Source organism: Ascaphus truei, unplaced genomic scaffold, assembly GCF_040206685.1.
Source record: "Ascaphus truei isolate aAscTru1 unplaced genomic scaffold, aAscTru1.hap1 HAP1_SCAFFOLD_553, whole genome shotgun sequence".
In the NCBI taxonomy this organism is placed as follows: domain Eukaryota; kingdom Metazoa; phylum Chordata; class Amphibia; order Anura; family Ascaphidae; genus Ascaphus; species Ascaphus truei.
Genome location: NW_027456885.1, coordinates 201445 through 221367, shown reverse-complemented (window position 1 = coordinate 221367; position 19923 = coordinate 201445). Strand labels below are relative to the sequence as shown.

Sequence of the window (19923 nt, the reverse complement as noted above, 5' to 3'; positions counted from 1 at the left end):
ATAGAGCGAGAAGGGGGAAGGGAGGGATAGAGAGAAAAGGTGTGGAGAGGAATACAGATAGAATAGGGAGGGAGCGATAGAGAGGAGGAAGAGGGAAGAGGGATAGAGAAAAGGTGGGGAGAGGAATAGAGATAGAACAGGGAGATAGATAGAGAGGAGGGGGATGGATAGAGAGAGAAGGTGGGGATAGGAATAGAGATAGAAGAGGGAGTAAGTGATAGAGAGAGGGGAGGAAGAGGGAGGGTGGGATAGAGAGGGGAGGGAGGGATAGAGAGGGGAGGAAGAGGGAGGGAGGGATAGAGAGAAGGTGGGAAAGGAATAGAGATGGAAGAGATAGAGAGAGATAGGAGGAAGAGGGAGTGATAGAGAAGGTGGGGAGAGGAATAGAGATAGAACAGGGAGAGAGAGGAGGAAGAGGGGGGATAAGATAGACGGGGGGGTGGGAGAGAGGGAGCTGCGGCCTGAGCACAGAGAGCCCTCAGTGATAGACAGTCAGAGAACGCTGTGACTCCAGTCTTGGCAGTAAGTACAAGACACACAGCATTTAATCTGCAGCCACAGTCATAGCTCGTTAAACCTCTTTATTACAGGCCATTAATTAATCAGAAACGCCACGTAACCACCAACCTCACGCAACCAATCAGACGCCAGGTAACTGCACAGCCGTTTATACAGAGTGAGGCAGCAGGAGAGGAAGGGGTTAAGGACAGGACCTGGAGAGCGTATCCTCTCCCCTGCCAGGCACCTGCAGAGCGTCACTTAACCCCTCTCCTGCCAGGCACATGCAGAGCGTCACTTAACTCCTCCCCTGCAAGAGAACATCAACCTTTCAGGAGTGTCCAGAAATGATAGGGTTAAAATATGAATGACAGAGACAGAGCAATAAGGCACCACAGGGGGTGTGTGTGAGGAGGAGGCTGGCACTGCCGCTGCCCACGCTGTACCTGTGCTGTGTATACATGGCATGGTGTAGTAGTGTGTGAGGGGGAGGCTGGCACTGCCACTGCCCGCGCTGTGCCTGTGCTGTGTATACATGTCATGGTGTAGTAGTGTGTGAGGGGGGAGGCTGGCACTGCCGCTGCCCGCGCTGTACCTGTGCTGTGTATACATGTCATGGTGTAGTAGTGTGTGAGGGGGAGGCTGGCACTGCCGCTGCCCGCGCTGTACCTGCGCTGTGTATACATGTCATGGTGTAGTAGTGTGTGAGGAGAAGGCTGGCACTGCCGCTGCCCGCGCTGTACCTGTGCTGTGTATACATGCCATGGTGCTGTAGTGTGAGGGGAGCCTGGCACTGCCGCTGCCCGCGCTGTACTTGCGCTGTGTATACATGTCATGGTGTAGTAGTGTGTGAGGGGGAGGCTGGCACTGCCGCTGCCCACGCTGTACCTGCGCTGTGTATACATGTCATGGTGTAGTAGTGTGTGTGGGAGAGGCTGGCACTGCCGCTGCCCACGCTGTACCTGCGCTGTGTATACATGTCATGGTGTAGTAGTGTGTGTGAGGAGGAGGCTGGCACTGCCGCTGCCCGCGCTGTACCTGTGCTGTGTATGTATGTCATGGTGTAGTACGGTGTGTGTGTACAGTATATATATATATATGTGTGTGTGCGGCGGGGGTGTGGCCATGAAGTCACGGAGCTGCTCACGTGACGCGCCAGCGAGAGGCTAATTCAAATTTGCTTGCTTCGGTAAGCAGCTAAGCGCCGAGCATGCGCAGGCGCTCGCTCACGCTGGCCACACACATTGCAGCAATGTGTTTCATCGCGGCCAGTGCGAGCGCGCACGCTCAGCGTCACCCAGGGCGAGGCCTTACTCATACAAATGTACAATGTCATTCTATCCCTTTATACTAATAGGGACCACACAGTACCCACACATGCACACACATGCACACACATGCACACACATGCACAGACATGAAACACCCTCTTACATTTCTACACCTCCCCACACTATTGTTATACACTCCCCCTCTACGTACACCTTTTGTAAAGCACTGTATACACTGTGGGCACTTTATAGATGAGGATTTACACACTTACACACACACACACACACACACTCTTACATCACAAACATACACACACTCTTACATCACAAACATTCAGGGACCATGAAGTCATAAATCGCATACTACACAGGGGGGAGGGATAGGCTTCACCCACAGAGATAACATTCCTGGATGCAGTGTTAGGAAATTCCTTGGCTTAATCAGTTGTACCATCGCCGGAAGAAGAGATCAGTGTATCTCGAAAGCTCGCACAAATAAAAGCATTTCCTTAGCCACAGAACGGTATCGTCTGTTCGTTTTTGATTTTATATATATATATGTATATTAGGGCAAGGCAGGCACTTTGGGGGTGGATACAGGGTTATTGACCCCCCTCCTACCCGCTCTCCCCTTTATCCCGGTTCCGTGGCACTGCGTGGGCATTGCCTCTGCCCCCCCTCCTCCTCCTTTTGACCTTGGGCGCCCCCCCCTTTCCTCCCCCCTCCTCCGCCCCTCTCTCGCTCTGCGTGTCAGACGACTCGTCTATGAACGCCATATTTTCACCCAACTCCAGGGCTCGCCTCCCAGCATCCTCTGCTCTCAGGTTGGGGGTGAGCGGAGGAGTATGGGTGATGGGGGTGGGAGATGGGAGGGTTTGGGGAGGCTCCCCTGGTTCCTTCTTCTCCTCCTCCTCCTCTCTGGGATCCCCCCCAGACTCGCACAGTTCCCCTTTGGGTCGCTGCAGCCGGTCCTGGAAGTTGAGGCTCAGCCCGCGGTGCGGCAGTTTCATGTCCGCAGTCATACTCGCCTTCCAGTTCGCCGCGTGTGCCGTCAGGCCGCCCATCTGCGAGCGAGAGAGAGCGTCACTTAACCCGTCCCCTGCCGGAGACACACAGAGCGTCACTTAACCCCTCCCCTGTCGGACTCACACAGCGTCACTTAACCTCTCACCTGCCGGACTCACACAGAGCGTCACTTAACCCCTCCCTTGCCGGACTCACACAGAGCGTCACTTAACCCCTCCCTTGCCGGACTCACACAGAGCGTAAATTAAGAAAAACAATTTACAGACGGGCGCACTAAGGGATATAGACACTTTAATGGTAATGTAGGACAGTGAGCAAATGCATCCACTGATACAGTTTAAAACAGCAAAGTAAAGCAATATAAACAAATAACGTTAAAAATGACTGGTAAATACACCAGTAAGGTCGGTATATAGCACCGGGTAACCACTGGATCTAGCTATGTACTACAGAAAGGGTCCGGACCAGTCTGAGTACTTACCCTGCTAGATGCGTGGAGACCCTCTCCCACCGGCTGCAAAAACTCCACAGGAACTGCAGCCACGTGACCTCTACGCGTTTCGCACGTAGTGCTTCGTCAGGAGGTCACGTGATAGCGCTGTCCCTGGAGTTTAAATGCAGAGCAGCAGCCAATGGATCTAGCGTAATTAAGGAAAGTGGAAGCACATGTAATTCCAAGCAAGTAGAAATGGAGTTTCATGAAACTTCAGAATGTGTTTTTAATTAGTTAATTATTTATACATGCTGTATGAAACTCCATTTCTACTTGGTTGGAATTACATGTGCTTCCACTTTCCTTAATTACGCTAGATCCATTGGCTTATTTGTTTATATTGCTTTACTTTGCTGTTTTAAACTGTATCAGTGGATGCTTTTGCCCACTGTCCTACATTACCATTAAAGTGTCTATATCCCTTAGTGCGCCCGTCTGTAAATTGTTTTTCTTATCTGTGGGCCCCCCTTGTGGGAGCTCACTCTTATAGGGCACGTGTGGAACCCCCCCCCCCCCAGACTGCAGGCTGCAAGAGGGATTCCCTACAGTAACAACATTAGCGCGGAGCAACACACTCCTTATGTGACTTTTTTGCCCAGAGCGTAAATTAACCCCTCTCCTGCTGGACTCACACAGCGTCACTTAACCTCTCACCTGCCGGACTCACACAGAGCGTCACTTAACCTCTCCCCTGCCGGACTCACACAGAGCGTCAATTAACCCTTCTACTGCCAGACTTACACGGAGCGTCAATTAACCCCTCCCTGAGTTACACAGAGCGTTACTTAACCCCTCCCCTGCTGGACTCACAGCGCGTCACTTAACCCTTCTCCTGCTGGACACACACAGAGCCCCACTTAACCCCTCACCTACTGGACTCACACAGAGCATCACTTAACCCCTCTCCCCTGCTAGGTTCACACAGCGTCACTTAACCCCTTCCCTGCCGGACTCACACAGAGCGTCACTTAACCCCTCCCATGCCAGGTTTACACAGAGCATCACTTAACCCCTTCCTCCCCCCGTGCCGCACCAGTACAGGTGTTACGTTACCTCAGCCCTGGTCTTCCTGGACAGGACTCTGAGCCAGTTCCCGATCATTGTCAGGATGGAAGCAAAGTAAGCCAGGCCCAGTAATATCCAGAACCACACCAGCGGCTTGTACCATGTGTACGCCCGCTCCGAGCCTTCCCCTGCAGGATAGAGCGGGAGTGAGTATCACCGCACACTGGAACTGAACATGATGTGCTCTAGAATGATGATGAGTATCTCTATACACTAATATTAACATGCCGCACTGTATATTGATGCTGAGTATCTATACACTGATAATGAACACGCCGCGTTGTATAATGATGATGAGTATCTCTATACACTGATAATGAACACGCTGCACTGTATAATGATGCTGAGTATCTATACACTGATAATGAACACGCTGCACTGTATAATGATGCTGAGTATCTATACACTGATAATGAACATGCTGCACTGTATAATGATGATGAGAATCTCTATACACTGCTAATGAGCATGCCACTCCGTATAGCAGTATTGAGTACCCGCCACGTAGTCCCCGAAGCCGATGGTGGTCAGTGTGATGACCACAAAGTAAATGGCCTCCAGGAGGGTCCACCTTTCGATCCTCTGGAAGATTAAGGTGGGGAAGAGGACGAAGAGGAGGCAGCCAATCAGGATGAAGAGCAGAGCGGAGAGGATCCGTACAATGGTGGGAGAGATACGCCACTTCTGGAGGGGAGAGAGAGGGGGTCAGAGCTGGGGGGAGAGAGGAGGGGGCAGGTCAGAGTGGAGTGAGGGGGGTCCCAGCTGGGGAGAGAGTGGGGGAGTGTTAGAGTTGGGGGGGGAGATAGGAGGGGGGTCAGAGTCGAGAGAGGGGTGTCTGAGCTGGTGGGGGATGAGAGACGAGGAGCTGGGGGGGAGAGGGGATTGGGGTTAGAGCTGAGGTGGAAAGCATCTATACTGACAAGGTCTTGCAGAGCATTGCAGAGCCCCTCCCTGCAGTGCATCGTGGAGTCCCTTCCTGCAGAGCATCACCCCCCCCTGCAGCAGATCACAGAGCCCCTCCTTGCAGAGCATCGCAGAGCCCCTCCCTGCACAGCATCACCAGCCCGTGTACAGAAATCCTGCCGGGCATCCCTTCTCTCCTCTCCCTGATACACAATCCCTGCAGAGCATCGCTCCCCCTGTCCCACTTGACTTCCCGGCTCCGCAGAGTATCACGCTCATCTCAAAATCTAATTTAAAAGTACCAAAAATTGGATTTCAAGTCTTGGAATCAATGAGAAAGCTCTCTGTAAACAAGATGGAGGGGGCGGGGGGTAATAATGTATCTTCCTATAACCCCCAGGGGGCAGGAGAGATGGGGGGGAGTCAAATCTCAACACCCCCCCCCCCATCCCACACACACACTTTTAATCAGGTGTACGAGAGCAAAAAAAGCATTGAAATCAGAAGCAGGATTACTGCAGCATAAAGGGGCAGATTCACTAAGGTGTGCTGTGAGTTAATGCCAACGTTGACGTCCATTGAGTGCGTTAACCCGTAACAGACCTTAATGAATAACTCCCGTAAAATTTTACAGGGGCAATAAGGCACTCAGGAGTAGGGTGACCTCACCAGGAATATGATCTCCACCTTCCCGATCAACTTCCGCAGAGCGGATCCCAAGTGATCCCCCACTCCGGCCAAGAGGATTCCAAAGAGCGGGATCCCAACCAGCGCGTAGAAAATGCAGAAGATCCGACCGCCCTCTGTTTTAGGGGAGTTATTACCGAAGCCTGGAATAGGGGAGAGAGAGGAATGGGGGGGATAGAGAGCGAGGAAAAGAAGAGAGGAATGGGGGGGGGGGGGATAGAGAGAGAGGAAAAGAAGAGAGGAATGGGGGGGGGATAGAGAGAGGAATAGGAGAGAGGAATGGGGGGGGGATAGAGAGAGGAATAGGAGAGAGGAATGGGGGGGGGCATAGAGAGAGGAATAGGAGAGAGGAATGGGGGGGAATAGAGAGAGGAATAAGAGAGAGGAATGGGGGGGATAGAGAGAGGAATAGGAGAGAGGAATGGGGGGGGATAGAGAGAGGAATAGGAGAGAGGAATGGGGGGATAGAGAGAGGAATAGGAGAGCGGAACGGGGGGGGGGAGAGAGGAAAAGAAGAGAGGAATGGGGGGGATAGAGAGAGAGGAATAGGAGAGAGAAGTGGGGGGGATAGAGAGAGAGGAATAGGAGAGAGGAATGGGGGGGGGGGTAGAGAGAGAGAGGAATGGGGTGGGACAGAGGAATGGGGTGGGACAGAGGAATGGGGGGATAGGGGAGAGAGAGGGACGGGGGAGAGAGTAATGAGGGGGGACAGGAATGGAGGCAAGATAGGAGGAGAGCAGGAGAGAAACAGGAATGGGGGGAGGAGAGAGATACAGGAATGGGGAGAGAAAAACAGGAAGGGAGAGAGAGAGAAAAGGGTGAGGAGAGAAAAGGAGGGAGATAGGAAGAGAGAGAGGAATGGGGAGAGACAAAGAAAGGGGGAGAGTGAGAAAGGGAGGGGCAGAGAAGAGAGGTTAGGATCTTTATATATATCACCCACAAGGAGATCACTGAGATAAAAGGACAGAAAAAGCCGGACCTGTTCTATAGCGTCTTTTCCTTGACATCGGCCCTTAAAAAATTTTTTTTTTGGAAAGTGGAATTTTTAGAAATATCCCCAAATAGGATTAAAAAAACAGGCCAAGGAAAAGCAGCAGATTTCTGTGTAACCACAACCCCCTCCCCCTGCGCAGGTCACACGGCCCCTCCTCCTGCGCAGGTCACATTGCCCCTCCTCCTGCGCAGGTCACATTGCCCCTCCTCCTGCGCAAGGTCACACGGTCCCGCCTCCTGCGCAGGTCACACAGCCCCCCCCCTGCACAGGTCACAGCCCCCCCCCCCTGCGCAGGTCACAGCCCCTCCCCGTACCAATGGTGGTGATAACGGTGCCAGCGAAGAAGAAGCAGCTCCCGATGTCCCAGCGCGTGGTCACGTTCGTCGCATTCACAGCGGGGTCAACGCCCGAACTCAGAGCGTCCTTCACCTGCTGCAGAGACCGAGCGTCAAGTAACCCCGCCCCTGCAGAGCATCACTTAACCCTCCCTCGTCAGAGCCCTGCAGAGGATTACTTAACCCCGCCCCTGCAGAGCATCACTTAACCCGCCCCTGTCAGAGCCCTGCAGAGCATTACTTTACCCCTCCCCTGCAGAGCATCACTTTATCCCTCCCCTGCAGAGCACCACTTTACCCCTCCCCTGTCAGAGCCCTGCAGAGCGTTACTTAACCCTTCCCCTAGCCCTGCAGAGCGTTACTTAACCCTTCCCCTAGCCCTGCAGAGCGTTGCTTAACCCCTCACCTGCCACAGCCCTGCAGAGACAATTAGCACCATCACTGTGGAGCGTCACTTAACCACTGCTACTCCTAATTCCCTTTTGAATGATTTTTTGTACGTACTGATCATCCTCTGCTTGCTACAGCAACCATTTAGTCACATCCACTTCCTGTTTTGGAGCGGGCTCTGAAGCACATTTTGATCTCTGCAACAAAGTATCACAAACTGATCTGTTGAAGTGTTCCAACCAGCAGACTGTCTATTACTCTGACAGCTGTAACAATGTGTTACACTTAGTAATATAATGTTACATATCAGCTGCAGCATTTCACAGACTGCAGCACAGTCAGAAGGCGGCCATTTCTTTAGGCACACAATCGGGATTTTTACAGATTTATAACAGGAGCACCAAACGATTGCCCGCTTAGGTAAGAGTGCAGAATTAATTATACATCGTCATTTGCTGTACATATAAGAATAAGAAAATAAAAGTAGTATTTCTGCTCTAAGTGAGGCTTCGCAGGCCTCTGGCAGGGGGCGGTTAAAACAGAAATACTCCTTCTATTTTCTTATTTGTATATATATAAAGCATGTGATGTATAATTCTTACCTAAGATGGCACACGTGTGGTGCTCCTGTTAGAAGTCTGTATAAAATCCCGATTGTGTGCCTAAGATAATGGCCGCCTTCTAACTCTGTGCTGCTGTCTATGAAATGCTGCAGCCGATATGTAACATAATACTAAGTGTAGCACATTATTGTTACAGCTTCCTGAGTAATAGACAGTCTGTTGTTTGGAACACAGCAACAGATCAGTTTGTGATACTTTGTTGACAAAGGGCAGAGCTAAAAAAAGGTGTGTCAGAGCCTGCTTTTAAAGAGGAAGTATGTATGTATGTATGTCTTTATTTATATAGCGCCATTAGCGCTTCACAGTAGTAATACATGTGACAATCATATAAGTGACTTTCTAAATGAGTGCTCTAACAACCAAGTGATGCTCAGTACAAATGGCATTAGGAGTGTAAATAAAATGAAGACAGTATTATCTAATATTACAGAAATTATTCATTTAAAAAAACATATATGATTGTCACGTTTTGTTGTTTTAGCCCCTCCCCTTGTGCAAAAAAAAGTGGTTGTTTGGCGCTCCTATACAGAGTGTGAAAACAGTGATGAATAATAATTAAATATTAAATATATAATCACTGAAAGGTGTATACAGTGCACTGATATAACTTAAATAGTGATAGTGCAAATGTGTAAAATATTTAATAAATATAGTGAATAAAGTGAAAAAGGTGAAAAAGTCGCAGCTCAACCCTATGTAGAGAAGGTCCCATTTCTCTTCTAATCGGATGGCAGTTGTAGCTTTGGGGAACGCAGGTCTCACCATATATAAAACAAAGAAATACTACAATACTACAATAGTGCAATAAGTTCCAACATCTTGTGACTTCTAGGTATCAGCCAAAAATGGGGACTCACACTTTCCCAGCAAATAGATAGCAGTTTCCACACTGGTGCAGTCTTAGATCTCTTCCAAACTCAGGTGAATAACAGGGGTCTCTGCATTGTGTTCCTCAATAGAACAAAGATGACGATTTACTGCACCGACACACTTTATTCGAGCAAATACCCGGTATGTACCTGGCAGATACCTGGAATGCGCCGCTCCTCACCTCTGACAAGCCCCGTTGCGTTTGCCTTCCCAGCCTGGGTTCATGCCTGGCTGATGGGCGGTTGATTTGTTAAATTATAATGATTAGGATTTAATAGGCTGCAATGCTTCGCGTGTCTACAAGATGGCATAAATTCATGAATTGTAATGCAGTATATATATATATACTGTGCAGTATTGCAGCCAGCGGGAATAAAATGCTTCAATCCCTGCCTAGAAAATAACCCAATATACTCGGGCAGAAAACAGTCACAAACCTCAATACACCCGGGTATACCCGAATTCGTGGGACTAGCCGAGCTCGAATAAAGTGTGTCGCCAGTGTAATGCAACATTGTTTGTTCAGTAGAAATGTGCATTAGAACAGATGGTATTACACTTACATTTGTATCATTAAGCATGGACACATACAAATGAAAGGTGAGTGGCTTGCTTGGATCTTCCGTCCTTCACAGTCTGCACATTCTTCCTGGCAGCCGGTGTGTGTCGTACTGACTCCTGAAGAAGCTGCAAACTGGCAATATTAAATTTCTGGAACCCAAAGAGTTCACTCTTCACTGACTCTACGCGTTTCGCTTTGTAAAGCTTCTTCAGGAGTCAATACGACGCACACCGGCTGCCAGGAAGACTGTGCAGACTGTGAAGGACAGAAGTAGTATTTCTTTGTTTTATATTTGGTTAACCCCTCCCCTGCCAGAACCCTGTGTAGTATCACTTAACCCCTCCCCCGCCAGAGCCCTGCGCAGTGTCACTTAACTGCACCCCTGCACAGCGTCAATTAACCCCTCCCCTGCCAGAGCCCTGCACAACATCACTTAACCCTCTCCTGCCAGAGCCCTGCACAGCATCACTTAACCCCTCTCCTGCCAGAGCACCGCACAGCATAACTTAACCCCTGCGCTGCCAGAGCCCTGCGCAGCATCACTTAACCCCTCTGCTGCCAGAGCCCTGCGCAGTGTCACTTAACCACTCCCCTGCCAGAGTCCTGCACACCATCACTTAACCCCTCTCCTGCCACAGCACTGCACAGCATCACTTAACCCCTCCCTTCCCAGAGCCCTGCAGAGCGTGTCACTCACCAGCACAAAGTTGTCCAGGTGCTCCTCCTGGACGCAGGTGTGCTGCGCGAGGAATGCTGTGCGCTGCGCACTGAGCTGGTCCTGCTGCAGAGCCTCATGGGGTTGCTCCAGCATCTGGAAGACCACGGCCCCTGTCACCAGGTAACACAGGACCACCCCGAACAGAGCCAGTACGGTCTTCTTCTTCATCACGTTACGCGCAGGTTCTTCCCCCCCCGCCTCCTCCTCCTCCTCCTCAGCTTCAACTCGCTCCCCCAACCAGATGTTGTCCTGGGAGGAGCAGGAGAGCGGGTACAGGAGACCCCCAGGGAGGGGGGCCTTAGAGAGGCGGCAGGACACTGCAGGGGATGCAGGGGGGAGAGGAGGGTGTTTAATGCAAGGGTGCAGGACACTGCAGATAAATGTGTCAGCACGCAGAGCAGTGTTTGTGTGTGTGTAGAGCAGTGTGGGTGTATATGCAGAGCAGTGTGTGTATATGCAGAGCAGTGTGTGTGTGTATATATGCAGAGCAGTATGTGTATATGCAGATATATGCAGAGCAGACATATTTTCCCTGAGGAAGTTCTTCGCAAACGAAACGCGTCGGGTACGACAAACCAGAGGAGGGCTGCTGAGAATTGGGGTGCTCTGAGGGACTGTCTGCCTAGGATTGAATCCTTGCTTCCTGTGCCCGGCTGCCACGAGGGGATCCCCAGAGACGGAAGGGTTTTTGGACTCCTCTTCACTGTCTGACCCAGGGCGGTCCCAATGTTTACACCCAGCCTCTGTTTGTGAGCTCAACTAATTTTTAATATCTTATATTTATCACGCAATCTGCACCATCTTTTGTGTCCTCTCTTTCCATGCCCTGGGTTTCTCCTGCCCACGTTCCTGACGGACACCGTAACCTCCATTACACCTGAGTTGGTTACTCATAACAAGCACAAGGCCTACACTGCTCACATCAAATGTGAGTGAGATCACTTCTGTACATTTATTCAGAATACTGTCACATACTCGGTTGCATTATTGTATATATTTTCCCCACTATATATAAACCTGGATGAGAGTGCGCTCCTGACCCTCTGCTTTCATCACTTATATGCAGAGCAGTATGTGTGTATATGCAGAGCAGCATGTGTGAATATGCAGAGCAGTATGTGTATATGCAGAGCAGTATGTGTGTATATGCAGAGCAGTATGTGTGTATATGCAGAGCAGTATGTGTGTATATGCAGAGCAGTATGTGTGTATATGCAGAGCAGTATGTGTGTATATGCAGAGCAGTATGTGTGTTTGCAGACCAGTATGTGTCTATGCAGAGCAGTATGTGTGTGTGTGCAGAGCAGTATGTGTATGTGCAGAGCAGTATGTGTCTATGCAGAGCAGTATGTGTGTGTGCTTAAAAGTGTGTCTGCATGCAGTGCAGTGTGTAAGTCTATACCGAACTTAACCCTTTAAATCATTAAACATGTCACTTTCATTAGGTCACTCTGTGGGAGAGACACTTTAACCCAATGATCAGGGTTGCAACAGAAATGGAACACCACTAGTAGCCATTTTTAAATTCCCTGCCATGGACAGAAGGGTTAATTCTGCCCTCCCAGCTTCATTACATTATAAACCCAGCTTGTTAATAAACATTGGCATATAAAAGACCCCCGTCATCCCCATCCGTCAGAGGAGTATTGATCCTCAGGAATATTTATGGGCACAATAAAAATGGCCACAATTATGAATATTGTCTAATTTAGCTTAAAACATAACACACACACACACACACACACACACACACATACACGCACGCACACACACACACACGGTGTATACACCTTTCTTACAATACACTGGTATATATATATTAAGAATTATGTACAAAAGAACTTGGGTATATACGTAGACACAGATATACATAAATACATATTTATGGACACACATTTGTACGTGTATATATGAACATATTTATGTATGCAAATAGGAGATATATATAAATATATAAATATATATATATATATATATATATATATATATATATATATATATATATATACACACGCACACACACACATATAGATGTATTTGTAAAATGTATACACATACATATAACGATACATACACACAGACAGATATACAGTTATAAGAATATCAACACACATACAGTATATATGCATATAGATATACAAGTATATGTATAAATATATATACATATACATATATATATATATATATATATATATATATATATATATATATATATATATATATACATAGATAGATATAGTGAGAAATACATAGACAGATACAAATATTATATAGCAAATGGAAATATTACTATGTACTCATTTGCATGTCTTGGACAAGTCTGCAACCCTGCTTTTCACCATTTTTTGTATATATATATATATATATATATATATATATATATATATATATATATATAAAATATAGCAAATAAATATATATATTCACAATTATATATACCTACATATATATATATATATATATAAGTAAATAGAGTGTAAGTTCTGCAGGTGAGGAGCCTGTAGTATTCCCACTTACCAGGAGAGACGGAGCAGTCCTCTGGCACACACAGATACTGTAACGATAAACATACACAAAGACACACAGACAGGAGTGTGTATATATATATATATATATATATACACATACACATACACACACACACACAGACAAGTGTACACACAGACAGGAGTGTGTATATATATATATATATATATATACACATACACATACACACACACACACACACACAGACAAGTGTACACACAGACAGGTGTGTAGATATACACACACACAGACACACACAGACACACACAGACACACACACACACACACACACAGACAGGGCCTGCTGCTCACACTCTGCTTCTGGTGCCCACCGGACACTGATACCCACACTCAGCCCTCCCTCCAACCACCCACTGTTACCACACTGCATGGGCGTGGAGAGAGGAGGGAGAGACAGAGGGAGAAGGCAGAGAGAGGAAGAAATATACTGTATGTGAAAGACAGGGCCCTGCAGAGCATCACTTAACCCCTACCCTGCCAGAGCCCCTGCAGAGCATCACTTAACCCCTACCCTGCCAGAGCCCCTGCAGAGCATCACTTAACCCCTACCCTGCCAGAGCCCCTGCAGAGCATCACTTAACCCCTACCCTGCCAGGGACCTGCAGAGCATCACTTAACCCCTACCCTGCCATAGACCTGCAGAACATCACTTAACCCCTACCCTGCCAGAGCCCCTGCAGATCATCACTTAACTCCTACCTTGCCAGAGACCTGCAGAGAATCACTTAACCCCTACCCAGCCAGAGACCCTGCAGATCATCACTTAACCACACCGTACCAGAGACCTGCAGATCATCACTTAGCCCCTACCCTGCCAGAGCACCTGCAGAGCATCACTTAACCACACCCTGCCAGAGACCTGCAGAGCATCACTTAACCCCACCCTGCCAGAGCGCCTGCAGAGCATCACTTAACCCCACCCTGCCAGAGCGCCTGCAGAGCATCACTTAACCCCTACCCTGCCAGAGCACCTGCAGATCATCACTTAACCCCACCCTGCCAGAGACCTGCAGAGCATTACTTAACCCCTCCCCTGCAGAGCGTCACTTAAGAGAGCATCACTTAACCCCTCCCCTGCAAGAAACCTGCAGAGCATCACTTAACCCCTCCCCAGGCAGAGCCAAAGAGAACATCACTTAACCCCTACTCTGCCAGAGGTCTGCAGAGCATCACATAAACCCTCCCCTGCTAGAGACTTGCAGAGCAACATTTAACTCCTGCCCTGCCAGAGCCCTGCAGAGTATCACTTAACCTCCCTCTGCCAGTAGCCTGCAGAGCATCACTTAACCCCTACCCTGCCAGAGCCCTGCAGAGCATCCTTTAATCCCTCCCCTGACAGAGCCCTGCAGAGTGTCTCTTGACCCTGCTCTCCTGCCTCTGCAATGTTCCTGGCAGTGAAAGAGTTAACACTCTGTCAGAGTATTGAGATAAATGATCAGTATCCATATTATCTGCCACTTAAGCTCCTCACTTAGCCCCTTTACCAGAAGATCTGACAGACAGAGAGGTGCAGTGACACAGTGACACAGTGACAGTACCACTTAGACCTCCTTATCTATCTCTGTGTATCTATCTATCTATCTCTGTATATCTATATATCTCTGTGTATCTATCTCTGTGTATTTATCTGTCTGTGTATCTATCTCTGTATATCTATCTATCTCTGTGTATCTATCCATCTCTGTCTTTCTATCAATCTGTCTATCTATCTATCTATCTATCTATCTATCTATCTATCTATCTATCTATCTATCTATCTATCTATCTATCTATCTATCTATCTATCTATCTATCTATCTATCTATCGTATCTATCTATCTATATATGTGTAACTATCTCTCTGTGTATGTACAGTTGTGTGAAAAAGAAAGTACACCCTCTTTGAATTCTATGGTTTTACATATCAGGACATAATAACAATCAGCTGTTCCTTAGCAGGTCTTAAAATTCGGTAAATACAACCTCAGATGAACAACAACACATGACATAATACACTGTGTCATGATTTATTTAACAAAAATAAAGCCAAAATGGAGAAGCCCTGTGTGAAAAACTTATGATTCAATAGCTTGTAGAACCAGCTTTAGCAGCAATAACTTGAAGTAATCATTTTCTGTATGACTTTATCAGTCTCTCACATCATTGTGTAGGAATTTTGGCCCACTCTTCTTTACAACGTTGCTTCAGTTCATTGAGGTTTGTGGGCATTTGTTTATGCACAGCTCTCTTAAGGTCCAGCCACAGCATTTCAATCGGGTTGAGGTCTGGACTTTGACTGGCCCATTACAACACCTTGATTCTTTTGTTTTTCAGCCATTCTGTTGTAGATTTGCTGGTGTGCTTGGGATCATTGTCCTGTTGCATGACCCAATTTCGGCCCAGCTTTAGCTCACATTTGACTCTAGAATACTTTGGTATACAGAGGAGTTCATGGTCGACTCAATGACTGCAAGGTTCCCAGGTCCTGTGGCTGCAAAACATGCCCAAATCATCACCCCTCCACCACCGTGCTTGACAGTTGGTATGAGGTGTTTGTGCTGGTATGCTGTGTTTGGTTTTCGACAAATGTAGCGCAGTGCATTATGGCCAAACATCTCCACTTTGGTCTTGTCTGTCCAAAGGACATTGTTCCAGAAGTCTTGTGGTTTGTTCAGATGCAACTTTGCAAACCTAAGCCGTGCTGCCATGTTCTTTTTAGAGAGAAGAGGCTTTCTCCTGGCAACCCTTCCAAACAGACCATACTTGTTCAGTCTTTTCCTAATTGTACTGTCATGAACTTTAACATTTAACATGCTAACTGAGGCCTGTAGAGTCTGAGATGTAACTCTTGTTTTTTTTGCAATTTCTCTGAGCATTGCACAGTCTGACCTTGGGGTGAATTTGCTGGGGCGTCCACTCCTGGGAAGATTGGCAACTGTCTTGAATGTTTTCCACTTTTGAATAATCTTTCTCACTGTAGAATGATGGACTTTAAATTGTTTGGAAATGGCCTTATAACCTTTCCCAGATTAAATAGGCAGAAACAATTGCTTCTCTAAGATCATTGCTGATGTCTTTCCTCCTTGGCATTGTGTTAACACACACCTGAATGCTCCAGACCAGCAAACTGCTAAAACTTCGGCTTTTATAGAGGTGGTCACACTTGCTGATGATCAATTAATCAAGGGCATTTGATTAGCAGCACTTGTCTGCTACTTAGCATCTTAATTCCTATGGAAGCAGTAAGGGTGTACTTAGTTTTTCACACATAGCTTCTCCATTTTGGCTTTATTTTTGTTAAATAAATCATGACACGGTGTAATATGTCATGTGTTGTTGTTCATCTGAGGTTGTATTTACCTAATTTGTAGACCTGCTAAGGAACAGATGATTGTTATTATGTCCTGATATGTAAAACCATAGAATTCAAAGGTGTACTTTCTTTTTCACACAACTATATGTATGTATGTATCTTTCTATTTATCTCTGTGTATTTATATCTATCTATCTATCTATCCATCAAGGGCCACGCTATCGGACACCCGCCAGGACACAGGTCAGAGCCACCGGACACCTGTGAGTACAGCTACCCCTACGCTGCACGCTGCAGGACACTGCTCGGCATCATCTGAGACAGAAGCCCATCGCTGACACAGGTAAAAGACCGCACACCACACGCACTGGCTAAAGGCCTACACACACCTACAGCATGGCAGAACTCAGAGCCTCACCAGATATCACGCAGGAGAGTGATCACTCAGACACAGAGACCGCTGCGCAACTGCAACAGGCGCAGGCAGAGGCAAGGCTCAAACGGACAGTCACACTGACACAAAAGGCCCGCGGAAAATGAGACTGACATTGAAGCGCACCGCGCTAAATTAGAGTTGGCCTGGGAAACAACCACACTGGGAATGCACAATGTTACTAGTGTTGGCAACTATGCGCAACAGCTCGAGCAGGCAATAACGCAATTAAGGACTGATTACTCGCTTTATCAAGAGCTGTCAGAGGCATACATTACTTACCTGACCAGGGCCAACACCAGCGAAAGCCTACAAGAAAGAGACTTACAGAGTAACATTGACCTGACACGAGACAGCCACGTGCGAACCACTATCACGGAGGCTGAGAGTAGGAGAAAGGACCTTTTGCTGGAAACCGCATCACAGTGCTCCAGTGCATCCAGGCACTCATCAAGGTCAGCAAGATCAGCGCAATCTCACGCGTCAAGCGCAAGCGCAAACGCCACCAAGGCGTGAGCCACCGCAGAGGCCACACGTGCCAGGGCCGTATACGCTCAGAAAGAGGCAGTCAAGAAACTAGAAAGGGCCCGCTTAGAAGAGGAGGAGCAGGCAGCCACTGCCCCCGCTGCACGGAAAAAGGCAGAGGTGGACGTCAACCTAGAGGCCCTAAATCAAGAGAAGGAAGCCGCCCCCATAGCCCAAGCTGAAGTCCTAGAAGCAGCCGCGAGACAGGACGGCGGGGAGCAACCGTACAGATGGATAGCCTCAGAGGATCCAGCCCAACGCACTGAAGACTATGTAAGGAGCCTCTTCAGTGTAAACACCAGCGCGCCATCTCAATACGGAGGCAGTGACTCCACAGACACCGAAGACTTGCTAGGTCCATGAGAAGATGCTGTTCCTTCAGTGGGACATGCTGCCTGGGATAGCCACAGCCGCAACAGTGATCCACACGCCAGCGCGCACACGGATGCACCACAACAGGCTCGCAATCCAGGTACACCCACACGGGGGAACACAGCCCCTCACACCGACCAGCAGCCACCACGCGTCCACGCCAAGAAAGAGGCGACCGCACAGACCCACCCAGCAACAACCTCAGAACGCGACCAACACGCCGAGGCATCAGGCCTGACAGACATAGCCAAGTACATGATCCGGCGTGACCTGGTGCAGGCAGGACTCATCAGCTTCGACGACCGCCCTGAGAACTACCGGACGTGGAAGTTCACGTTCAAAGACGCAATCAACAGCTTCGACTTCTCAGCGAGGGAAGAGCTTAACCTGCTATTCAAGTTCCTGGGGAACGAATCCAGGGAGCACGCGAAGAGACTTCGGGCGGCAAACGCGCACCAACCCCAAGTAGGTCTTGACCTAGTGTGAGAAAGGCTAGAAGAGTGCTACGGTAGCCCCGAAGCAGTCGAGGATTCGCTCTTCAAAAGAGTCAACAGCTTCCCCAAGATCACAACTAAAGACTACTCGAAGTTACGAGAGCTCGGGGACCTGCTGCAAGAGCTGGAGTTTGCAAGGAAAGACCATTCCTTAACAGGTCTCAACGTCTTGGACTCAGCTCGTGTCGTGAGACCCATCCTGGAGAAGCTACCCTACAACCTCCAAGGCTCCAGATACCTCCAAGGCTCCAGATACAAGTCGCCTTCCCCCCATTCTCATTCTTCTTGAGCTTCATCCGCGAAGCAGCAAGGACAAGGAACGATCCCAGTTTCATCTTAGGTGCGCAAACCACACACAGTGCAAGCAGCCTGAGGACTGAGAGACCAGTGGCGAGATACGGTAACACCCAAACACCCATCTCGGTCCAAAGGACGAACGTGCCTCCCACGACCCAAACTACTCCCGATCAGTCGGTCGCCGGAGACGAGGAACCAAGGGACCTTAACAAAGAATGCCCTATACACAAAAGGCTGCATCCGCTTAACAAGTGTGTCGGATTTAGAATGAAACCCATAGAGGAGCGAAAGAACTTACTCAGGGAATGGGGAGCTTGTTTCAAATGTTGTGCTTCCACAACTCATTTATTCAAAGACTGTAAAGAAGAAATCAAATGCACAGAGTGCGATAGCGACAGGCACATAGCCGCTTTACACCCGGAAGCTATGAAGCTCAAATCAAGCAAAGCCCCAAACCCTTCGACAAAGCAGGGTGGGGAGGAAGAAGTGGGAGATACACCCCCACGACGTCGGTAGCGTCCAAATGCACAGAGGTATGTGGAGAAGGAAGCGACGGTAGATCTTGCTCTAAAATATGTCTGGTAGCAGTGCACCCAGAGGGACAACCCCAAAGAGCTAAAAGGATTTATGCAATCATCGACGACCAGAGCAACCGATCGCTGGTCAGGTCAGAATTCTTCGACATGTTTAACATACAAGACAGCGCTTCTCCGTACACTCTCAGAACGTGCGCAGGGCAAATGGAGACTACAGGGAGAAGAGTGAATGGCTACACCATATGCTCAATAGACGGCAAAGTGAACATGCTCCTTCCCACACTCATCGAGTGCAACCACATGGCTACAAACAGGGACGAGATTCCCACACCAGACGTGGCACGTCATTACCCGCACCTCAGAGGAATAGCCAACTACCTTCTGCCGGTAGAACAAGGCGCCAAGATCTTACTGCTGCTCGGTAGGGACATCATGAGCGTGCATAAAAACCCGTAAATAGCATAACGGACCCCACAACGTGCCATGCGCCCATAGACTTGACCTAGGATGGGTGATAGTGAGCAACGCGTGCACTGACCAAGAGCACGGACAAGACTATATTGACGCCCGCAGAACGGTGGTAACAGAATGTGGGCACACATATCTCTCTGAACCATGTCTTGGCCATCTCCAAGTGACAGAAGGGCCAAGTGAAGAGAAAAGACAAGGTCATACCCCTGAGGTCAACAAAAACATCCTTGTATCGGGGGGATGGGACAATGGCCTAGGATGCTTAGCGGTTCAGATAACCAAGGATGACGAGTCGATTCCACTGAAGGAAGAAAGTAACCTCCCAAAGGTGACCGACAAAGGGATCGTCCAAAAGACTAACAGGCGGACGATCCCCTCGCGAGCAATGGCACGGCTAGGACGTACAGTCGTTCCTCTCCACAGAGTATCCAGCGATAAAGCAGCCAGCTGTCACGGCTGGCATAACCGCAAAAGATTGCACCCTACAGGTAAAGTCACAGTGTCAAAAAGACTGTCCTCTC

The 19923-nt window shown here is 48.5% G+C and overlaps 1 protein-coding gene across 2 annotated transcripts; it reads right to left on the bottom strand.

Moving 5' to 3' along the window:
• Window positions 1-560: 560 nt before the first annotated feature.
• On the bottom strand, window positions 561-13299 carry KCNK4 (potassium two pore domain channel subfamily K member 4). Of its 2 annotated transcripts, none has more exons than XM_075584368.1 (7): window positions 13274-13299; window positions 10415-10752; window positions 7252-7369; window positions 5926-6086; window positions 4851-5037; window positions 4342-4481; window positions 561-2833 (listed from the first exon to the last, which is right to left on the bottom strand). In XM_075584368.1, exons 2-7 carry the CDS (start codon window positions 10601-10603, stop codon window positions 2387-2389), a joined length of 1242 nt encoding a protein of 413 aa, XP_075440483.1. In that variant the 5' UTR covers window positions 10604-10752; window positions 13274-13299; the 3' UTR covers window positions 561-2386. The 2 variants fall into 2 exon arrangements, with proteins under 2 accessions (XP_075440483.1, XP_075440482.1); XM_075584367.1 differs by lacking the exon at window positions 13274-13299 and adding an exon at window positions 12953-13260.
• Window positions 13300-19923: the final 6624 nt, after the last annotated feature.

What these genes read in the sequence shown, in the direction of transcription:
- KCNK4 (XM_075584367.1), bottom strand. Translation starts at nt 13,145, where the DNA reads ATGTGTATGTGTATATATATATATATATATATATACACACTCCTGTCT. An exon ending in CACCGTTATCACCACCATTG is followed by an intron (nt 6,087 to 7,251) that starts GTACGGGGAGGG and finishes CCCCTATTCCAG; the next exon opens with GCTTCGGTAATAACTCCCCT. An exon ending in CCAGGAAGACCAGGGCTGAG is followed by an intron (nt 2,834 to 4,341) that starts GTAACGTAACAC and finishes TCTCGCTCGCAG; the next exon opens with ATGGGCGGCCTGACGGCACA.